This window comes from Palaemon carinicauda, chromosome 16 (genome assembly GCF_036898095.1).
Source record: "Palaemon carinicauda isolate YSFRI2023 chromosome 16, ASM3689809v2, whole genome shotgun sequence".
NCBI classification, from domain to species: domain Eukaryota; kingdom Metazoa; phylum Arthropoda; class Malacostraca; order Decapoda; family Palaemonidae; genus Palaemon; species Palaemon carinicauda.
Window position 1 is genome coordinate 125,894,840 of NC_090740.1, and position 25,000 is coordinate 125,919,839.

The 25,000-nt window shown below is 33.2% G+C and overlaps 1 protein-coding gene across 2 annotated transcripts in view; it reads left to right on the top strand.

The window, feature by feature from the left end:
- The window catches only part of LOC137655860 (myosin heavy chain, clone 203-like), a 51,718-nt gene that overhangs the window by 16,937 nt on the left and 9,781 nt on the right, over nt 1-25,000 (top strand). The window contains exons 2-10 of one of the 2 annotated variants that reach the window (XM_068390054.1): nt 2,548-2,683; nt 5,086-5,194; nt 9,295-9,399; nt 11,956-12,060; nt 13,389-13,493; nt 16,514-16,618; nt 18,364-18,468; nt 24,156-24,260; nt 24,641-24,745. In XM_068390054.1, the coding sequence (XP_068246155.1) occupies nt 2,548-2,683; nt 5,086-5,194; nt 9,295-9,399; nt 11,956-12,060; nt 13,389-13,493; nt 16,514-16,618; nt 18,364-18,468; nt 24,156-24,260; nt 24,641-24,745 (980 nt within the window). The remainder of the gene's footprint in view (nt 1-2,547; nt 2,684-5,085; nt 5,195-9,294; nt 9,400-11,955; nt 12,061-13,388; nt 13,494-16,513; nt 16,619-18,363; nt 18,469-24,155; nt 24,261-24,640; nt 24,746-25,000) is intronic. The other variant, XM_068390055.1, reaches the window with a different exon arrangement.

Here is a 25,000-nt window from a genome sequence, read left to right on the forward strand (position 1 = left end):
AAAGCACTTTAAGCTAGGGAAAAGAATTTTTCGTCTTACCTCGTGACTATAAAATTGTCTAGAATATATTATTGTACTATTGGAAATTAAAGTATATAATCATAGCTACACATATACGTAAATAAGAAAATACGACAGTAAATTGAGTTCTAATGGTTGACGCATAAGACTTGATTTCGTTTTGTACGAGTTCTCAGAGAGGTCACTGTGTTATCAGAAAAACGTCCTCACGGTAAATGTATTCGGTTGTAACCTACTTGCTTTTTTCAAGTCTTAATATCTCGGGGCCAAAGTTGGATCTAGGTGTTCTACAGACTAAAACAAAAGAGTTGAAAACTACTTTGTAATTTACAATCCTGTTTTGAGCATTCATAGAAAAAAAAATACATAGAGAGCCATCTATGGGAATTTTTGGGAATATGCTTCTAAACTGAATTGAAGTTTAGTGAACAAATTAATAAAAAAAAAAATCAGTCGCAAATGGATAGACACCATGTAAATAATGTGCACTTGTGTTCATGAAGTAGTAATTCAAGGTTTTTTAGCATAGCGAATAGAGAAGGTGATCTGATATGGAATTATGCAAGACTAAAAGTATAAAGTTCGTTATATTTGTGAAAGTGAATATTTCAGATAGAAGGGTAGTAGAAAGGTTGAGGAATTGAAAGGAGCCGTGGATGGACTAGTTATAACTATTATTATTATTATTATTATTATTATTATTATTATTATTATTATTATTATTACTTGCTAAGCAACAACCCTAATTGGAAAAGCAGGATGCTATATTCCCAGGGGTCCCAACAGGGAAAACAGCTCAGTGAGGAAAGGAAACAAAGAAAAATAAAATATTTTAAGAAGAGTAACGAAATTAAAATAAATACCTCCTACATAAACTATAAAAATTTAACAAAACAAGAGGAAGACCATGGTACAGAGGCTTTGTTCTTCCCTCCACACTTCGTTTCCTTGTATCGTTCTTTCAACGTAACATCGAAATACAAACTAATTCCCAAATAACAGAACGAACAAATACAGACTTCCCTCCGGTATTTGCCATATGTTACGGATTTTATGGTTATAATTGCGTAAATAATGACTGGCCACAGTGAGTAAGGTATATATGCATAAAGGAAAAAGCTCTGAAATAATCAATGTGAAGAATAATTGTTATGCAGTTAAAGCATAAATGTGAGAAGCATTTTTAAGAAATTAAGTAGGATTAATTAAATAAAGCTACGAAGGATAGATTGAAAAAGTCAGGCTAAAAATATATTGATAAGAGTAGAGCAGTGTAAACTTAGTGGTCTTAATCAATCCTGATGGTTTTTGGATTAGCTATAATGAAGTAGTTTTATGAAAAGTTTTCGAAAAAAAGAAAAACCTTTTATGGTTCATGTAAGAACTTACAGAACGGGATAAAATGGAGGATCTCAAAATGTATGGTGGAGAAGAAGGCGGTTGCGGAGATAGAGTTGAGATTAACATGAAAAACAAATGCTCATATGAGACTATACATATAGATTTTTTTTGTTAAATCTTTTCAATTCGGTATGTCACTAGATATCAGACTTGGGTTTTTTTTTTTTTTTTTTTTTTAGAGTAGTAGTGATGCTGATATTTACAATTGATACAGTATTGACTATTGCACGTAAAGAGAAATTGCTGAAACTCTTGTAAGCATTTACGTTAGGGAGTATTTAAAGTAAATGATACTCAAGTAGTGTTTAGCAAAAGCTAGGAAAATTTTTTGACAGGACAGTGGAAGAAGGGAGTAAGTCCAGTCATGTAGATATCTATATTTTTAAGTACCGATCGCCCAATAATAATTCTAGACAGTTATGTGAACGGATGTAACCAGGAGTTTTGGAAGGGAAAGAAGATTAGTGTCCATGAAATTATTATTTAGCCAACTCTGATTTATGAAAGTAAACAATGGACTTAATGTGTAAATGATAGATGAAAAGCAGAGGTGTAGTTCTGGAATACTTCAATATACTGTGTATCATTCGATTGGTATTTTCCCTCTCATTCAGTCATTTCATGTTCTGCTCCAATAATCTTACAAAGTCAGTTGAAAGTTTTGATAGTTGATAAAAGGAATTATTACAGGAAGAAACCAGACCTGGTTCTCACTAGACCGCATGTAACCTTTGATTTGTGTATTGTCATAGGGATATTTTTTGCTGTTTTAATGTCTTGATATAGCTTTTATAGTTTATATATGATATATCTTTTTTGATGTTGTTACTGTTTTTAAAATAATTCATTGTTAATTTTTTCTCATCGTTTATATACTTCCTTATTTCCTTTCCTCACTGAGCTATTTTTCCCTGTTGGAGCCCTTGGGCTTATAGCATCTTGCTTTTCCAACTAGGGTTGTAAGCTTGGCTAGTAATAATAATAATAATAATAATAATAATAATAATAATAATAATAATAATAATAATAATAATAATAATAATAATATTGATGCATGGCATTTGTTATATGAGAAAGGAATTATCTATAAAACCTAATCAATTGCATCTCTTCATCTCTTCGTAGGTGGCAGTAATTTCTTGGCCTACTCTACTGTAATAGCTGTTCTTGGAGTCACAGTTGCACTCGTTGTGACTGTTCACAAGTTAAACACTCAAATTTCAGCGGAAAAGAAGCTATACGCCAAACAAATACAAGAATTGTAAGTATTAAATAAGAATAGTAATCATATCTATTTTGTTCCATTCGAATCTATCCATTCCAATCATGCTGAGCAAATAATAGACTCAACTCAATTCTTCAACTCCCAGTGAGAATCCAAACTTAGCTTAGTTCCTTAGAAAATGATCACCAATCCTTCTATGAATTCCATCTTTAGCTTTCATAATTTCCTTATCTCAAATATCATACTTATTTCATAGTCATCAGTTACATTTAGCCCCATATATCTTTATTAATGAACTGTATTAATTTTCTCGCTCTTCATATTAACTGTGATTACTTCATGTCCCTGGTTTTCACTTGCCTTTATGATCTTACTACCCCTCGTAGCCATACTCAATTCATCCTTTTACAAATATGTTAAGCTCATTCACTAGATTCTTGAGCTTCTCTTTACTAGCCCTACTACGACCCATCATCTTTTTCGACAACCGATATATAAAGTCCTTTCTCTGATCTCTCTCGTCACTCCATCTCTAAGAATAAGTTTTTTAGATTGTTATAGTTTATATATGAAATATCTAATTTAATGTTGTTACTGTTCATGAATGTCTTATTTTAATTCGTATTCATACTCATGTTGTTTATTTGTTTCCTTATTTCCTTTCCTCGCTGGGCTATTTTCCGTTATTGGGACCCTTGAACTTATACTATCCTGCTTTTCTAACTAAGGTTGTACCTTAGCTGGTGATAATAACAGTAATAATAATAGCAGAGGCAACTTTTATATCAAATCAATCATTCTGCCATCAACATATTCTGACACTTGATTCACTTTCATTGAAAATTTTGTAATCAATTTCTGTAGCTTCTTCGATGGATTACTTTTTAATTTACCAATTTGACCCTAAGACAATGTCAGTTAGACATGTCAGTTTTTGGTATTAACGGACAAAATGCTAAAAAATATCTTTACAGCACAAACTTTACCCTTACATCGTCTTTAACTGGACTATTGGACATAAGTTTCCCCATATATTATCTTTAACCTTTTTAAACTACGATGCGTACCATATACAATATAGTGTTTTCTCTTTCTTTACAAACTTTTTACATAATTATTTCTCAACATATGCATTATCCATACACCCAAACCTTGTACAAAGCAACTCTATCCTCCATCTACCAATAGTTCTATCATCTATCCAACTATGTGTATCAATCAATTCTATGGCCAAATTACTCTTAATGGAACATCTATCACCCTCCTTTGGAGCTTTTCCCTCATCATAATATACCATTCTCACCTTGGTCAATCCCATTTCATAAGTACACAAACTTTACTGTAACATCACATTAACTGTGGTCCCAATAGTTTCTAGTTCCTTTCTACTATTTAGCCTGTTGAGTTCCTGAGTGGTCCACTTTTGATGCTTTTGATGAAAAAATGTCTATGTTCATGTAATCACAACTTCAGAAATTCAAACTTTGCCATTATTTAGCCTCTTAAGTTCCTATATCTTGTATATTTTTCTCAAGCTGCCAGGATAAAGAGTTAATCTCTCTCTCTCTCTCTCTCTCTCTCTCTCTCTCTCTCTCTCTCTCTCTCTCTCTCTCTCTCTCTCTCTCTCAAAATCTTTTTTTCTCAAGCTACCAGGATAAAGAGTTAATATCTCTCTCTCTCTCCTCTCTCTCTCTCTCTCTCTCTCTAGATCAGTTTTTTTCTCAAGCTGCCAGAATAGAGTTAATCTCTCTCTCTCTCTCTCTCTCTCTCTCTCTCTCTCTCTCTCTCTCTCTCTCTCTCTCTCTTTCTCTCTTTTTCTCAAGCTGCCAGGATAAAGAGTTAATCTCTCTCTCTCTCTCTCTCTCTCTCTCTCTCTCTCTCTCTCTCTCTCTCTCTCTCAAAATCTTTTTTGTCTCAAGCTGCCAGGATAAAGAGTTGATCTCTCTCTCTCTCTCTCTCTCTCTCTCTCTCTCTCTCTCAGAATCTCTTTTCTCAAGCTGCCGGATAAAGTTAATATCTCTCTCTCTCTCTCTCTCTCTCTCTCTCTCTCTCTCTCTCTCTCTCTCTCTCTCTCTCTCTCTTTTCTGACGGCAAAAAAAATCCTTATCCTAAAATGAATCCTCGATCAGTTATCGAATCTATCATATATTAGTTTCTATTTCATTTTTCTTCCTCTTGTTTTGTTAAAGTCTTTATAGTTTATATAGGAGATATTTATTTAAATGTTTTTCTTCTTAGAATATTTTATTTTCCTTTTTTTCCTTTCCTCACTGGGCTATTTTCCCTGTTGAAGCCCCTGGGATTATAGCATCCTGCTTTTCCAACTATGGTTTTATCTTAACAAATAATAATAATAATAATAATAATAATGATGATTTGTGTGACACTCGAGATCATGAGACTATACTAACGTCCTTGTTTCCTTTCCTTAACGTTAGAGAAGCAGAGGCGTCTTCAGCGAAAACAAAAGAAACACTCGCCGAGAGTGAAAAATTGGAGGCTCTTTCAAAGGTCACGAAACTGGAAAATCAGGTCAAGGAATCCAAGGTAAGATAACATATAAAATGCAATATTTCTCTCCTTTTTTTATTTAGGATTGCAGTCTCCATTCGTTTCTCTATATTGTTTCTTGCCTGCACTGTTAAAAATATGTATTAAAGAATAAAGGTAAATGCCTGGCAACAGTTATTCCAGGATTTTACCGTTTTTAAAGCGGATATATTGATGTAAAGGAGTGATATTACGGTCACCAACCTGTAAAAGATAATGACAAAGTAGGGTAAAAATTACGGTCGGCTGTATTTTACTGAATTACGGCTGAGAATAGTGAATTTTTACGGAGAATTTCCGATTCAAATTACGGTTCTTTTTAACAGTGCACCTTCATTTTACATTTCTTTTGATTTCATCCTTTTATCTTTAATTAGTTATTTTAAATTTTCTAATATTGCAGTTTGTTAATTTCTTATTTTCAGCCATGTTCTCATTAAGTGTGGAATCAGGAAATACTTTCACAGCAAATATTTATAACATCTTATTTGTCATTCGTCTCAGTTACTACCATCCAAAACAGCATTTCGATAATATTAACTGTCATCACGTTTTTGTTTTGTTTTTTTCTTTTTTCCGGCCTGGAATCTTATGCCTCATGTTGTTGCGAGTCACAGCTCTTCCTCCAACACCTTAAAAAAACAAGTCATCAGTTTAGATACTATTTTAGACACCTTTAAGAAATTGTATTTTAGAAAAGTAGTGCCTACGTGTCTCTTTCGATTTCCTTAAAGCTATTTACTGGTGAATTAATGCAACTTTCACTAATGAGGAGAAATTGGTAGAGCAAATGAGTTTTTGGTTAATTCTAGTAGTCTTTTGGAAACATCCCTGACTAGCGTTCCGTTGGAATAGAGTTCGAGCTCCGCTCAAGCCCAATAGTTTTTAGTTTTGTCCTCTACATCACCGTCCTGTGAGCTGAAGGGTTCGTGGGGGCCTATATATATCTGCTGAGTCTTCAGCATCCCGAGTACTATAGTCGATTTTTTTAGCGAAGCAGATTTGCGCCGACTCGCAGCGGTGCCCTTTTAGCTCGGAAAAGTTTCCTGGTCGCTGATTGGTTGGACAAGATAATTCTAACCAATCAGCGATTGGTATATACTGTATATATATATATATATATATATATATATATATATATATATATATATATATATATATATATATATATATATATATTATTTAGACCTTGCTGATCACACAATGGTCTATTTCTAGGAAATTCATCTGGTCCTTGTCTCAGCCTTCCATTAGCGATCTGTAAACTTTTAAAAGCTGTGAAAAGTATACAAAGAATGGAATAAAAGTGCATTAATTACATGAAATCGTTTGGAGGAGATGGAAGTAAAAATGAAAATTATGACTTAAGTTCAAGATATTGTTTTATGCGCGCGAAATACATGCTGCATATATAAACACTGTGCCATAGATGTATGGAACAGTGAGGAAATAAATTCAAGAACATGGGTAAACTCCCAATGCATAGGTCACCAGAACAGTAATGGTGTAGACCTATGCTAGAGGAAATCTATAACTAACTGAGCAATCTATAGCGGGTTTTACACGGTCGAACTGTTCGTCAAACTGGGTTCTCGAACCTGCTTGTCAAACGGCTCGAAGATGTGGAGTCAGTCACAAATGCATAAGGTTTGTGAACAATGAAGCCCTGCCCACAAAAGATCTGACTTTCTTCGAACTGTTCGACGAACGTGTTCGACAATGTGCTCGAACATAACTACAAATACTTGTCTGTCGACACACGTTCGACGAAACGTTCGACCGTGTAAACCTCACTTAGGACTAACTGGGCAAGACTTGACCTCGGTACACACAAGGTGCCAGTCATGAAGTTTGCAGCAAAACTGATGTTGCCAACCTGTGGTTTCTAATTTTCATGAGGAGGTAGAACAAATATTTTTAGCAACTACTTTATAGGACATCCAAGGTCAAGCGTGTCATTTTAACTTCTTATTTAAGTACATTGTTAGTTATGCCTTAATTAGTTTATTAAGTATATTAATCTATGTTTTTCCGATCTATGAATATCAGAATATATTCTTTTCAGTTTAAATGTATCATTGTCAATGTAGTGGTTAGTAGCATATACTATACCTAAAGAGTTACATTTTTACCTTAGTTATTCCACTACATAGAAAGTATACTATAAAGCTCATATAGTTTATGGATCCCTTTTTCGTAACACGTATTGTTATTATTATTATTATTACTTGCTAAGCTACAACCCTAGTTGGAAAAGTAGGATGCTATAAGCTCAAGGGCTCCAAAAGGGAAAATAGCTCAGTGAGGAAAGGGAACAAGTAAAGATAAAATATTTTAAGAAGAACAACAATATTAAAATAGATATCCCTTCATAAACTATAAAAAAAAAAACTTTAACAAAACAAGGGGAAGAGAAATAAGATATAAGATCGAACAGTGTGCCCGCGTGTACCCTTAAGCAAGAGAACTGTAACCCTAGACAGTGGAAGACCATGGTACAGAGGCTATGACACTACCCAAGATTAGAGAACAATGGTTTGATTTGGGAGTGTCCTAGAAGAGCTGCTTACCACAGCTAAAGAGTCTCTTCTACCCTTACAAAGAGGAAAGTGGCCACTGAACAATTACAGTGTAGTAAGAGGAATTGTTTGGTAATCTCATTGTTGTCAGGTATATGAGGACAGAGGAGACTATGTAAATAATAGGCCAGATTATTCGGTTTATGTGAATGCAAAGGGAAAAAACCGTAACCACAGAGAAGGATCCAATGTAGTACTATCTGGCCAGTCAAAAGATCCCATAACTCTTCGTTAGTTCCAGCAATCGTAGAGTACCAGAGGTCTTCCAGGAGTAGGCTGGACCCTCAAATACTCTAGTGACCTGAATTTAGTTAAAATACATTCATTTCAAATTGTAATTGGCCTGTAACCTTCGGGGTTTCGTTGCTATCATTAATTCATTCGCTCCATCCATAAGATTTAATATAGAAATGGAAGAAAATAACAGTATTCCAGTTTTAGATGTTTTGATTGTTAGATAAGACGATTGATATGAATTTCCTATATTCAGAAACCCAACTAATAATTTATATATTTACGACTATTCAGCCCATTCTAAAAATATGAAGTATTCTGCGTATTTCCTCTATGGGGCTTTTGTCTCCAAGAATGTGCAGCTTTGGTTTCATAGATGAATTTACCAAAATTGGAGAAATTTTCACCAATATCTGCTTTCTAAATTAGTCTTTTTTTATTCAAACAGTAAGAATGAAATTAAGAAAGAAAAATATAGATGAAAGTGAAGAAATAAATGATAAACATTGTACACCATTTCATGAATATTTTTCAGATTTGATTCCCTTATTCCAAAAACTAGATATAAACATAGTGTTTGAATACATATGTACATTGAAAATTTCTTTGATTACGAATATCTCTGGAAATGACAAAATTGTGATGTAAAATGTTGAATGTTCATAATGTGATTATTCTATATTGGTCATTGGCTTAGCTTAGGTCATCAATACGGTTGTTTTGGTGCCAAGAGAGTAATTGACATTAAAGACTCCTAAGAAATAAAGGCGAATCATTTTTTTCATTTACTGTCTCCAGGGTCATAATTCAAATCAAAGCCATGATCTGTTTTCCAGTAATCCTGTCTTATCGTTTCTTAAATCAGACTCATCTTGAATCATATAAAACTTACCGTTTATGGTCCCCTTCTGTATACATATGATATGCTTGTATATTTGCTTTCAGTGAGAGTTCGATAAGTGAGCAATGAGACGAAAGTACTAACTTCAATCAAGTTTTTTCGCTAGTTATCTGAAGTGGTTGTAATACATACACTCATATATGTATATATATTTATATATATATATATATATATATACATATATAAATATAAGTATATATATATATATATATAAATATATATATATATATAGATAGATAGATAGATAGATAGATAGATAGATAGATAGATAGATAGATAGATAGTATATATATCAAATGATGGATGTAATATATATATAATTTAAGGAAAGTATTAAGTCATCGTAATTAACTAACTAACAGATATTTTATCTGCTGCTGTAGGAGAGACTAGAAACATCCCAAAGAAATTTAAAAGAAAAGAACGAACTACTGCAAAAGGCTGAGAAGGATATTTTGGACAAGATTGCTCAAAATACTAAATTTCAGGTAATTCTTTACTTACGGTACGCGACTATTTCCATAGATATTTCAAGCAATTCTTTTGACTATCTCTCTTTTACTATCTTCTATAAATTATTTTTAATGTTCATTTGATTAATTGTTGATATATGTGAATCTACCTTATTTCCTATAGAAATTAAATCATTTTCAAAATGGTTTACATCTTGCAGTAGATTAGCTTGATGTAAAGAATTGTTAGATAGTATCAGTCTCAAAACTGATCAATACTGAATTTTGTACTTTGTAAATTTTTAATACCATAGTAATTACATTTTTTATCCTGGAGCAGTCCAAGAATAATTTCCTTTGAATCATACAATCATACCCATCCATCAATATATATTTCCTACAGCTGAGAATGTGGAAATTCACATAGATATGCTAAAATAAAGTGTCTTTTATATGACGTCCAAATATTCGCATAAGAGTATCTTAGTGGAAAAGTGCCAATGAAGGTCTCAAATTTACTGAAGAAAAAAGTATAAAAAAACTCAAACTGTCTTACCATCTTTCAGTGGTAATTCATGTAAGAAAAATAGCCTATGCAGACAAAGGTTCCTTTATGGTCACTAAAAATAGTGTTATGATTCACAAGAGCAAAATGCATGACCTTAAGAGAAGTTATGAAGATCACTCTGAGTGAACAAAGAATGAACTTCAAGGAAAGAAAACGATGATGATAGTCCGTTGCTTACAACTTTTCCTAGCTAGAAGACTCAAGAAGAAAATTCTATATAGTTTTATGAATCAGAAAGGAAAAATAATAAAGGCAGGAATAAAAACTTTCGTCTTGCCAAAAGGCACGATTGAATTTACTTTTGAACTGTAATTTGCTAGAACATGAACGTAAGAAGATATTTATTACGCCAAGCTAAGGTAAATCAACAATCAGACGCCTGTGTATGCTGATTGAAAGAATACATGCATTACCTTATCAAACTCTGGAACTTTCTAGAATAATTATGGATGACCAGTTTTGAATCATTTCTTGTGATTCGTGATTGGCTTGGATATCCACATATTCAATTTTAAAGGCTTCAAAAGTTTAGAGGCCGCTCATGAATGACAAAGGAAAGAGACAGTGACATTGCTCTATCAAGCAGGACAATGCCCTAGAGACTAACCATATATGCATCAACGCCAAATACCCCTCTCCACCCAAGCTAGAATCCAGGAGAGCCAGACATTGGCTGCTGATGACTCGGCAGATAGACCTATAGGCTCCCCCAAACCACCCTCCATCCTTAGCTCACAAGGATGGTGAGGTTGCAGTGACATAAGAAACTAACGAGTTTGAGCGGGACTCTAACCCCAGTCTAGCGTTCATCAGTCAAAGACGTTACCAAATCTGTTCATTCCCTGGATGATTGCAGAATACGATATCATATCTTATCTCAGCCAGACTTCAAAATCGAATGCTTTATCAAGAGGCTGCATCACTTATATGTTGTAATGTCTATTCAAGATCTCATTTGCTGATGCTACTACGAAGGATACCATAGAAGAGCCCCATTACTTTGAAATATCTATTATTGAAATATTTGGAGATTCTTCATGAACTTGTAACTTAATGATCAGAAATGTTTACGTTCTCCAATACTACCATGCTATTGGAGAGGGCGGAGCGGCTATTTGAAATCATCTTTCAAGAGTCCAATTATTATTATTATTATTATTATTATTATTACTTGATAAGCTACAACCCTAGTTGGAAAAGCAGGATGCTATAAGCCCAAGGGTTCCAACAGGGACAAATAGCCCAGTGAGAAAAGGAAACCAGGAAATGAATAATCTATAAGAGATGAACAATCAAAATAAGATATTTTAAGGAATGTAACAACATTTAATTAGATATTTCAAATATAGATTACAAAACCTTAAGAAAATAAAAGAAGAGGAAGAGAAACAAGATGGAATAGTATGCCCAAGTGTACCCTCAAGCAAGAGAACGCTAACCCAAGACAGTCGAAGACCATGGTACAGAGGCTATGGCACTACCCAAGAGAACAATGGTTTGATTTTGGAGAGGAAAGTAGCCATTGCACAATTACATTGCGGTAGTTAACCCCCTTGGGTAAAGAAGATTTGTTTGGTAATCTTAGTGTTGGCAGTTGTATGAAAACAGAGGAGAATGTGTAAAGAATAGGCCAGACTATTCAATGTAATGTATGTGTAAGGAAAGGAAAAATGAATCGTAACCAGAGAGAGGGATCCAATGTAGTACTGTATGGCCAGTTAAAGGACCCAATAACTCTCTAGCGGTAGTATCTCAACGGGTGGCTGGTCCCCTGGCCAACCTACTACTTATTGTTATATAGAAATACTCGAGTACGTAAGAAGATATTTATTTTTGTTCACTTTTTATGCTGATTTTAAATGCCTTTTCTTGTCTCACTTATTCGTTGAAAGAATAAATTATTATTCAACCAAATTTGCATATAGTATACGTTCAATGTCATACACGTTATTAGAAGGAATAGATAAGTTATTGCTCTTCATGCTTGAGATATTTGTTAACATAAGTTTGAACTACCACTGTAGGAGGAGCTAGAAGCAGCCAGGCATAAACTGGAAGACAAAAGCAAACAGCTCCAAAATGCTGAGAGGCAGATTCTGGACAAGAATGATTATAATAATAAAATTCAGGTAAATCATTATATTTCCACGTAAAGCAATTCACATCATCATACTCGGCACCTCTCTCTCTCTCTCTCTCTCTCTCTCTCTCTCTCTCTCTCTCTCTCTCTCTCTCTCTCTCTCTCTCTCTCTCTCTCTCTCTACATCTCTTATTTATATTGTATTTCTCTCCTGATTTTCTTCTCATTGGGATTTGTGATACATATTCATAGAATTATCTGCTAATCGAAGTTGAAGAAGTCCTTCAGCTAGTTGAAATTTACTACGAAATTTAGTTATTAACAAACTAACGATCTTAATGTGTCAAAAGAAAGTCTGACGTCATTACGACAAAGAAAAATTTCCCGAATTGAAACAATATTATAGATGTATTGTCGACATCATTTCAGGATTTTGTATTCCTAACTTTTTACTTTTTCGTCGTTCCGCTTCTTTCCTCTTTCTTGTTGTCCAACCTCTCAACTTTTGATTCATAGTGCAATTGCAATATTTCCCCCTAATTCTGGACCTCTTGAGTTACCTCCATTGAACACAAAGTCTTGTCCACGATATACAGCACGTGTAAAACTGTATAAGGATAAGTGACCAGAGATATTAAGATATTGTCATGGGTAAAACTTAACAACTCTGAGAACAATTCATCGAAAAAATTTTCAAAGAATTTTTTTTTTTTTTTTTTTTTTTTTTTTTTTTTTTTTTTTTTTTTTTTTTTGACGTACATTAATATCTCAACTGTAATTTTCATTGACGCTTTACCAACTGGCTATGTAGAACATTCGACTTTTGTTTGGACAGTCCTCATCTCAGACTACTACTGCATTCATCACAACTAAATCCATATTTAAAAATATATTTTTAGAGGAATAACATCCTTTAAATAACCCTACAAATTGATTCATTGATTCCCTACTTTTCCTGCTATTGCATTAGATTACATTTGTTAATCTTTCAACTTTCATAATTCCTTCGAGCATCAGTAAGGAGACACACCCCCTTTCAAATACTTCCCTCAATTAAAGAAAATCATATTTATTTTGAGTAAAGTACCTATAGAACTCAAAGTCCAATAGCATTTTGTCATAGCAGAATCTAAAATTATTTTTTTTCAAACTAAATCAAATCGTTCAGATTGTTCTTCCCCTTTCTCTGTCTGCCAGTTTTAGACGTAGATATTGTTCCATTTTATTTCAGCAATGTAGAAAGAATAATATTATAGTAATCTATGAACCCAAGTAATTTTGACTACTCATATATATTTTTCGTGAAATATAAGAAAATCGTTTTGTTGATTTCATGATGAAGATATTTATTAACTGAACTTTTATTCACTGCTGTAGGAGAGTCTAGAAGACACCAAGAAAAAATTAAAAGAAAAAACTGAAAGGCTTCAAAACGCCGAAAAGGAAATCCTGGACAAGAATGCTATTAACTCTAAATCTCAGGTAATCCATAATATCTGTAACTGCATGTTTTCCCAACCGGTAAATTCGGATCATTTTATTCCAATAGAAAAACTCGAAAAACGTTTTATTTACTTATTTCTCTCTGAAATTTTTTATTTTCACTCATGTAGCATATTTATTTTAATCCCCTTAGAGATTTCTTAGTTAGAATAAATCCTTTATGGATTTAGCAAACTGAGTTCATCTACTGTTATTTAATAAGAGCATCCATCAAATATTATACTAATTTTTCGAAAAAGACACTTAGGGAAAACTAATATAAAAGGTATTGTTAGTTTAGTTTCGGATGAGGCTTGGCTAATTAATTCTTTCGCTAATATACAATGGCTTATCTATTTTAAACTAGAATTGTATGTTGGTATTTCAATAAATTCCTTAGAATGGTTCATATGGCAGTCGCCAGGAGGAAATTTTTAAGTTATTATGCATCTATTAACCAATTATTTGGGTAATTTCTGATTAAACTTATGGTGAGAAATCTTGCCTTCATGCTTAGTATGTAAAAATGACATTTCACTGGAAAACAATTCAGTAAAATTATATTTTCTCATTAAGAAACTGATGATTTTGACCAAACATATTGATATATACATAAAAAACTCACTCAATTCATCAAAGAATGTAATCAATCATTTCATACCTATGAATGTCTTAATTATCAAGAAATGACAGATATTTTATTGAAGTAAAGAACTAGGGACTATGTCCATGAGAAATTTCTACATTAACTTATACAGCCTCTGTATAAGAATTTTCACCGACATTCAGAAAATCATTTTAAATCTATCTTCAACCAACACGAAGTTTTTAACTGACAACAGAACTTACGCCCAAAGTAAACTTGATATTACAAAGAAGAATAAATACAATAGGAAACTCAACCACATAAACATTTTTACAACTACAACTACCGGACAATAACATTTAAACATTATTACTTGATTTGGAGAATATTCCAACTCGATAACCTAATTAACCTAACTTAACTGTATAATTACAGTGAGAAACCTTTTAATAGGTACTTGCTTTGTCCCTAAGGAAATAATGTTCAGATTAAATATTTTCCTTTGTGCAAAATTCAGTAAATGTTATTGCTAAATTTAAAAAAAAAAGTTGAAAAAAATAATGCTGGAATGTCTACTGTATCCCAAAGCCTCTTCCTAATCTATACCATATTTAATGATGCGACTGAAAAAAAAAATTTACTTGCTCCATAAAATTCTGCCAAGTGTTGATAACCATGGAGTCCAATTCTACCAAAGTTGCAGCTCTAAATAAAACTTAATTTGCCCTTCCAGCCTATCATGAAATTCCTTATGGATACAGAACTTTAACTACTAGAATACATACAATAGTAAGCCACTATGCTGTATGAAATATCTTAACATTCTTTATTTTATAGAGTAAAAATATTCTTTGCTCCCTTGTCAACTACCAAACTTTTATTTTTCATTATTTCAAGATAAGTGATTCAGAGATACCAATTCGATCCCTTAGTGGTTGACAAGAATATTAATTACATATCGATTTAGATTAATTTAACATCACAATCATTGATAGCCAGTAATTCTCGTCTACACTCTTTTGAGTCATAATAATCAAAACCAGCAGACTTATTATAACTTAAAGGGATTAACCGGTGATGAGGTGTGGGACAGAGGTAGATGGAGAAAGCTGACCAGAAACATCGACCCCACATTGAAGTGGGAAAAGATGTAGAAAAAGAAGAAGAAGACTTATTATAACTTGGATACAAAGATTCTTTTCAAACACCAAATAAACAAACTCCTTGATAAAAAAGTAACGTCTATTGAGTTTAAAATGCAAGATATATTTCATCATTGCTGTATTTGATTTACGCCACCAGTACCTTAGGGCTCTAGCTCTACATCAGCCAGTCATTGAATTCTAAATTCAAATCATACAATCACCAAAATGTAAACTTTACATAAACAGTCATTGCATCAGCCAACCACTGGTGTCCTAGCTTTACAGCAGACAATCACTGAAGTCATAGCTTTATGTTAGCCAATCATTGAACTCTTAGCTTTATGTTAGCCAATCATAGAAGTCATAGCTTCATGTTAGCCAGTTATTTAAGTTTTAGCTTTACCTCAACCAAATATTTAACCCTTTGAGCCCCAACTTCTCACCAAATGATTTGGCATTCAAGCCCCAGGCCCCTTTTTTGGGGACATTTTACTCAAGTCATCTGGGCACAAAAAACCATACGAGATAGGACTTTACAAACATTTTCATCGTATGGTGGACTACATTTCTTTTCTGTGCATATATAATATTACGTTTTTTCATGTTTTCATGCGTATTAATAATAAAGGAAAGATGAAGAAACTGTTATTACTGGGTGTATATTACATCATATGGTGTTTAAAGGAGTTAAAATAATGGACATAAATCCAATGGCGCTCAAAGGGTTAAGTTTGAATCAGCAGATTAATAAATCTTTTATTTAAAAATCTGCCAATTTCCTTTAAGTTATAGATTTACATTAGTGACTCCTTTAAGTTCCTGCTTCAGAATAGTTAAACATTAATATATAGCTTTGCATAACTTTAAGTTTTAAGTCATCAAATCGTTCAGGTTGTAGCTCTAAATTAGTTTAATTTTAAAGCCCCTAGTTATTTAAGTTTTAGCTTTACATCGGCCAGGCCCTCAATTTATAGTTTAAATTGGCAAATCATTTGATATTTAGCTTTGCATGAATTAATTATTCAAGCTTTACTTCAGTCTATCATTTATGTTCTAACTTCACATCAGCCTGTCAGTTAATTTATAGCTTTGTCAATCAATCATTCAAACAGTAGCTTTAGATCATCCAATTAATAACATTCTAGCTTTACATCAGCCAATCATTAAACTCTAAAATATAATCAACTAATCATTAATATTTTAGCTTCAAATCGACTTTAAATCAATAAATCAATGAAGAATGTTGTTATTAAAGATATTCCTTACGCAATGCTTTTCCGCTTCTCCAGGAGAGTCTAGAGGAAGCCAAGCTAAAGCTAAAAGAAAAGTCCGAACAGCTGGAAAAAGCTGAAAAGGAAATTCTGGACAAGAATGCATTAAACAGTCAATTCCAGGTAATCCAGAAAATCTGTTGCATGAGTTTACTCTTCGGTTTCTGTTTTGTCGCTGCTGAAGAGTAATCAGATGATTACGTAGGCAGCCTTTTAATGTTAGTTTTCCTTCGTTATTTTCAAATACAATGCGTGCACTTATTCCTTATCAGGTTATCTTAATCCTTACTAAGAACACATTCTTTCTTCGGTAGGATATTTGAGAAACTAGATCTTTGATTATAAAGATTATAGGTTTTAGTACTGCTATATATCTTTAGAAATTAGATTAATTATTGTTTCATTGTTCATTCTTTTCGATTTATTTTTATTCCATCTGAAGAATCAATTACATTTTGCCGTGTTTTTAAATTTATAATTCTAATTATAACCCCATATTTAAAGCTTTAATCTTTCACAGTACCTTAAATCTGGCTAAATCTATCATATATGAAAATACTTATGTTCGTTTCAAAGAATTTATAAGAATTTATTCACAACATTGTAGCTTACCAAATGCTAGAATTTCAAATACCGATATCTGTGTTTAAATCGATTTGAGGAAAACTCTTAACCGGAATTTATTACAACAGGCTAAAGATCTATGATGAATTTATGGGAGAAAAAAATTCTTAAAGATAAAGAAACAAAAGCTGGAATAGATATCACAGAGAAGGTCAACCTCAGCCTAAGAAATGTGGAGGGAGTCGGTATAGTGGACGTGGATTACGTCCAATGACGCTTAAAGGGTTAATTAAGCTCTAGTTTTCAATCAGCCCATCACTAAATGTTGATTTAAATCAGCCAGTTTCCTTCAAGCTAAGAATTTACATTCCTCAAAGTTTTAAAATCTAGTTTCAAACTACAGTAGTTGATCATTAAGATATAGTTATTGATTTTAAATCATCAAATTGTTCTAGCTCTAGCTTTACTCCAGTTAGATATTAAATCATCTATAGTCAATTCTTTTTAGCAAGGCAGATTTGCACCGGCTCGCAGGGGTGCCCTTTTATCTTGGAAACGTTTTCTGCTCGCTGATTGGTTGGACAAGATAATTCTAACCAATCAGGTAGCAGGGAACTTTTTCCGAGCTAAAAGGGCACCGCTGCGAGTCGGTGCAAATGCGCCTCATTAAAAAAAATTGAGTACAGTCACTCAAGTTATAGATTTGCATGAATTAACCATTCAAGCTCAAACTGTACTTTAGTCAGTCATTTAGGATCTAGCTTCACTTCAGCTTGTCAATTAATTTCTAGTTTTGTCAGTTATTAATTTAACCAGAACCTTTACCTCTGTTAATTATTAGTTTTCTCGCTTTATATCAGCCATTCATTAAACTCTATTGTCGTTAATATTCTAGCTTCAATTGAGCCAATTATTAATGCTAAAGCTCCATATCAGCCAACCACTCAAGTTCAATATTGATAAAATTACTTTTTAAATATCTAGCTTTATATTATTCAATCTTACAAAGTTCAAGCTTGATATCGGCCAATCACGAATTTTAGTTTTACACCAGAAAGATATCTAAGGCTCAGCTTTGTCCCAGACAATCAATAAAGATTCATAAGTTTCATTTTCAAACTAGATAACCCTGTAAATGCTAGCTTTTCATCGTCCAATCAGTAATGTTCTACCTATACATCAGTTCATTAATAAAGTTCTAGATTTAAATCAGACAAGAATTAACGTTCCTCATTTAAATCAGCAAATAGTTGAAGAATGATTATTAATGATATTCCATACGCAATGCTTTACCGCTTCTCCAGGAGAGTCTAGAAGAAGCCAAGCAAAAGCTAAAAGAAAAGTCCGAACAGCTGGAAAAAGCTGAAAAGGAAATTCTGGACAAGAATGCATTAAACAGTCAATTCCAGGTAATCCAGAAAATCTGTTGCATGAGTTACTTTTCGGTTTCTGTTCCGTCGCTATTAAAAATAATAATTTTTTCTTCACTATTTTCAAATACGCTGCATGCACTTATTCCCTGTTATATTTCCTTACTGCTTAGAACACATTCTTTCTTCAGTAGGATATGTGAGAAAGTGAACCTTTGAATATAAGGATTATAGTTTTTAGTATTATGGCATCCTTAGGAATTAGAATAACCGTTATTTCATTTTCATTCTTTGGCTTTTTTTATTCCATTTGAAGAACCATTTGTATTTTGCCGGTTTTTTCGAAAGATACAATTCCAAGTATGACCCCATATTTAAACCTTTATTCTTTTCACAGTAGTTTAAATAGTCAATTCCAGGTAATCCAGAAAATTTTTTGCCTGAGTTAATATTCGGTTTCTGTTCTGTCGCTATGAGAAATAATCAGATGATTGTGTCTGCATCTTACTTGTGTTAGTTTTTCCTCAGTATTTTAAAATACACTGCATGCACTTATTCCATATTATGTTTCCTTACTAAGTAGAACATATTTAAGGAGCTTAACCTTTGAATATAAGAAATAATAGTTATTAGTACTATAACATTTATAGAAAATTGGATATTTATAATTTCATTATTCATTCTTTCTATTTTTATTTCATATGTCGAACCAATTATATTTCACAAAGTTGTCGAAATCATAATTTCAATTATAAACTTTTTTTTTAAATAATAGTGTAAATGTGGATAGATAAACCATATACGTGCGTACTTGTGCTAGTTTTAAAAAATATTCATAACATTGGTACTTATTAAATACTTAAATATCAAATATCCATTTAAACAAAATCGAATCATAAGTATTTGATTATCAAATATCTCTGATTAAACAGAATCAATTTGATGAAAACTTTTCACAAGGATTTATTACAACTGACTAAAAACCAAATATGAATTTAGGAAAATAATTTCCTAAAATATAAAGATATGAAATCTGGCATAGATATCTCATAGAAGGTCAGCATCAGCATGAGAAATATAAACAAATATATATTATGAACAAAGTCTGGTTAAGTAAATATATATAACTAATATATATAAAATCTAGATTTGAGAAGAAAGTCCTCAGAAGAATATTGGGAGTTGAATGGCAGGTCAGGATTAGAAATGAAACTATAAGAGAGATTACTCGAGTGTCATATGTAGATGAGATCATGATGCGGGGCAGATGGAGATGGTTTGGACATGCTCTTTACACTCCCCAAGAGATATTAGTTCACCAAACTTTCAACTGGGCTCCACAAGACACTAGAAGAGTTGGAAGACTCAGGCCTACATGACTGAGGACTATAAAGCGTAAAGTAAATGGTGAATGGAGAAGTATTGATTTAAAAGCTCAAGATAGAGACGACTGGCGGAATCTAACCGAGGCCCTTTGCATCAGTAGGCGTAGGAGATGATGATGATGATGGATGATGGTGATGAATATATACAACTGTATGCCCTGGAATCCCAGTTCAATTTATAGTGACCAATGTCTATCAATATTAACTAAGGCATATATTAGTTTGTAACCTTACTGTTTACATTCCAATTCACCTTTGAATGAATTTCATTCTTGACAATAATCATTTAGTTTTAGCTAAGTTCCAAATAAAACTGCTTTGCCTCTTCCAAATCTTATCCATTCAATGATATCTTTTTAGGTAGGCAAAATATCTTCGCCACTATTTGTGGTAATTCCTCGTGCCTCATTAAGTTGCCTTACACTTGATTTGAACCATATACCCAACGTCCTTAAACCTTGGTCTCTGCCAGGTCCCTTACACCGTATCCTTCATTTATCTGGTGTTTACTTTCCTTTTTTTCTAACGTGCTAACAATCGCGATTTCATTTATCTGTTTATGTATTCATTTGTTTAATCTTTGATATTCGTTATCAATAAAACTGTACATATCCTCTGTTTTCTTAATACATATTATTATTACCAGCTAAGCTACAACCTTAGTTGGAAAACCAGGATGCTTAAAGCCCAAGGGATCCAACAATGAAAGTAGCCCAGTGAAGGAAGGCAATGAGGAGACATAGAATAGTGGAAGACCATGGTACAGAGGTTATGGCACTAACCAAGACTAGAGAACAATGGTTTGATTTTGGAGTGTCCTCATAGACGAGCTGCTTACCATAGCCAAAGAGCCTCTTCTACCCTTAACAAATGTAGGTAGTAGGTTGGCCAGGGCACCAGCCGGCTGTTGAGATACTACCGCTAGAGAGTTATGGGATCCTTTGACTGGCCAGACAGTACTACATTGGATCCTTCTTTCTGGTTACGGTTCACTTTCCCTTTGCCTACACACCGAATAGTCTAGCCCATTCTTTACAGATTCTCCTCTGTCCTCATACACCTGACAACACTAAGATTACCAAACAATTCTACTTCTCCCAAGGTGGTTAACAACTGCACTGTAATTGTTCAGTGGCTACTTTCCTCTTGGTAAAGGTAGAAGAGAGACTTTAGCTATAGTCCGCAGCTTTTCTAGGAGAATTACACTCCAAAATCAAACCATTGTTCTCTTGGGTAGTGCCATAACCTCTGTACCATGGTCTTCCACTATCTTGGGTTAGAGATCTCTTGCTTGAGGGTACACTTGGGCACACTATTCTATCTTATTTCTCTTCCTCTGGTCTTGCTAAAGTTTTTATAGGTTATTTAAGAAATATATTTATTTCAATGTTCTTACTGTTCGTAAGAGATTTTAGTTTTCCTTGTTTCCTTTCCTCATCGGGCTATTTTCCCTGTTAGAGCCCCTTGGGCTTATAGCATTCGGCTTTTCCAAGTAGGGTTGTAGCCTAGCAAGTAATAATAATAATAATAGTAATGGAAAGTAGTTAACCCATTGAGTGAGGAGGAATTTGTCGGTTATCTTAGTTGTGTCAGATGTATGAGGAAAGAGGAGAAGGTGTAAAGAATTGAGCAGAAGATTTGGTGTATGTGTAAACAAAGGAAAAATGAGCCGTAACCAGAGAGGGATCTAATGTAGTACTATCTACCAGTACAAGGACCCAATTACTCTCTAGAGAGAGTATTACAACCTAATCATACATACATACACACGCAGACACACATACATATACATATATATATATATATATATATATATATATATATATATATATATATATATATATATATATATACATGTGTGTGTGCGTGCGTGGGCGGGTGTAAGTACATATATACATATATACATATTCATACATACACAAGTATATTATATATGTGTGAAGGCCTGTGTTTTACCAATTTCAGTAATACTAACCATTTAAGCTCAAGGCTGATACAGTATTAAGAAACGAGAGAAGGTGGCCATCATGGAAATTATCTTAACAAATCATCAAGTGGAGAGCAACTATGTATTTATTTTCTTCATCAGCTCCTGAGTCAAAGTTATAATTATATCATTTGACTAAGTCCATAAAAGCTTGACCAAAGATCCTAACAGAAGCAATTAAGGAAGCTTTGCAACCTAGAAAGAAAAATTATGGATTCAATCATTCGAAATGAGGGCTTATTGTTATTATAAGCGATCATGCTTCGACAGGATTAGGACATAAAATTGGGAATCCACTTCCGGTAAGTATCTAATATTACATGAAGATATGAGTGATCAAAATTTATTAAAATAAGATAACTGATAAGCCAGTACATACATTGTTTAAAGATTAAGTTTAGGTTCATATTTTGCCTGCGGGTATCTAATATTGTAAATATACAGCAAAAGTACTTTTTAAACCAACACTGCTTGGAATCTATCAGTCCAGTTATATCCTAAATGCCATCAACCATATACGAGTAGTTAACGTAAACCATCTACCTGAATACCATTCACGTCGCAGAAGTCCTTTAGACCAAAGTCATATCACATCGAAGGAAAATTCCTGAGAAATTGTTCTTCAAAATGCTTTTTGACCTGCAACTTTGAAAGTTCCCTCTCTGTCATATACATAGGAATTACTATAATTGACAAAATATGCAACAATAGGATCTCCTTTTTGAGTCCTAATTATTCATTTCATCTTTATTCATATCCCTAGCCCACCATTCAAGGATTCCAGGACATTATATATATGTGTGAAAATTCCGTTCTCGATTTCATGATGGAAATGACAAGAAAAAAGAATCTTCTTCTCCCCAATGAGTTTGTACATGAAGTACAAAACTAGACCCTAAATTTGACCTGCAACACTTATATAGATATTGGAAGATCCTTGATTGATTGATTGGTTGTTTTGGAGTTTTCTGGTATCCTGATATCGAAGGTTATTGACGTGCTGTCGTCTCCACCTACATGTTGGCGGCTTGGTGTCCTGTCTTCATAACCTTTTCCATTTTATTATCATTATTACCATTATATTATTATTATTATTATTATTATTATTATTACTTGCTAAGCTACAACCCTATTTGGGAAAGCAGGATGCTATAATCCCAGGGGCTCCAAAAGGGAAAATAGCCAGTGAGAAAAGGGAACAGGAAAAATAAAATATTCTAAGAACAGTAATAACATTAAAATAAAAATTTCTTAAATAAACTATAAAAGCTTTAACAAAACAAGTGGAAGAGAAATGAGATAGAATAGTGTGCCCGGGTGTACCCTCAACCAAGAGAACCCTAACCCAAGACAGTGGAAGACCATGGTACAGAGGCTATGACACTACCCAAGACTAGAGAACAATGATTTGATTTTGGAGTGTCCTTCTCCTAGAAGAGCTGCTTACCATAGCTAAAGAGTCTCTTCTACCCTTACCAAGAGGAAAGTGACCACTGAACAATTATAGTGCAGTAGTTAACCCCTTGAACAAAGAAGAATTGTTGGGTAATCTTGCTGTTTTCAGGTGCATGAGGACAGAGAAGAATACGTAAAGAATAGCCCAGACTATTCACTGTATGTGTAGGCAAAGGAAAAATGAACCTTAACCAGAGAGAAGGATCCAATATTGCACCGTACCGTTTATGTGAATTGTGTTTTCCTCTGTTGATTTTAACCAATTGTCCACATGTTTATGTCAGATCCATGGCTTTCCTCTCCCTTTTTGTTACGGCAACACAATCGTCTTGTCTTGCATGTTATTTAGAATAACCCTGCCAATATATTCACGCATTTAGCATCGCCAGCATTTCTACACGCATGTTTGCTTGCATATTTAATTCATTAGTGATTTTTGCACGCTCTAAGCTTGACTCAAGATTCACTCTGTACTGTGACTCGTGACGACTGAAGAGATACAGGCACATGAATAATTAAATCAAAGAAATATAGCTTGATCTAAGATCTATTATTCCTTTTATATTGTATTTTTCTAGATAATTTTAAAACCTACGAAATAAAAGCGTATAGGCCTAATCAGCTTAAGGATATTACCCAGGGATAATCACATCCTATAGAAAGGTTTTTATTCTATTTAGTGAATCAAGGGGACGTTATGTTATTCTTCTGTTACATATTAGAAAAAAAAATAGAAATTAACATATTCATATCTATGAACGAATAACTATCGCTGACAAGTCTGACTTTGATAACACAAGCATTATATCTTCCAGGCTCATACAAAGGGGATTTTAACACGAGAATTATCTACATAAATATTCAAAATTTCAAATCTGTAACTTTCCCACTTTTTGCAGGAGACCCTGGAAGAAGCGGAACAAAAACTACAAACCAAAGAGCAGGAATTGCAGAAGGTTGAGAAGGAACTTGAGGACAAGAATGCTCTTAATAATGAATATAAGGTAACCTCAACTTCAAGTGCTGTGACGTAGAGCTAGAGAGAGAGAGCGCGATTAGGAAATAAATACATAAGAGAATGCAGTCAGGCACAATTTCAGTTTTTGTAACTTATGCCCTTTTATTATTATTATTATTATTATTATTATTATTATTATTATTATTATTATTAATGATAAGAGATCAATATAATCTGCATTAGATCCTAATTAACATCATTTACTCTTGTCGATTTCATAGAGATTTATTGATTATTTTTACCACACTGTCAGTACTTTGGGTCTGAAAAAATTATGATCTCTGTGCTTAATCATCCAGAGTCGATATCCAAACAAAAACTTAATTATCTTCTTATTAATGATTGATATCACTCATTTTCGAACAGGTGTCATTACAAAAGGCTGAAGCGGAAGTGTCAGCGATGAAAGAGTTGCTGAAAACTAACCAAGAAGTAATTGAAGCGACCGCAAACGATTATGGCGACCTGGAAGTAAGTCTGGAAGAGAGGAGTAGAGCATTGCGCAACGCACATGCAAACACCAACAACAATCACACACATACACTCACAAATATATACACACACATATGTATATATATATATATATATATATATATATATATATATATATATATACAGTATATATATATGGATATCCATATACAGTATATATATTATATATATATATGTATATATATATATATGCAATATTTAATTTCAGTAGTTAATTATTTCTCTTTTAGTTTC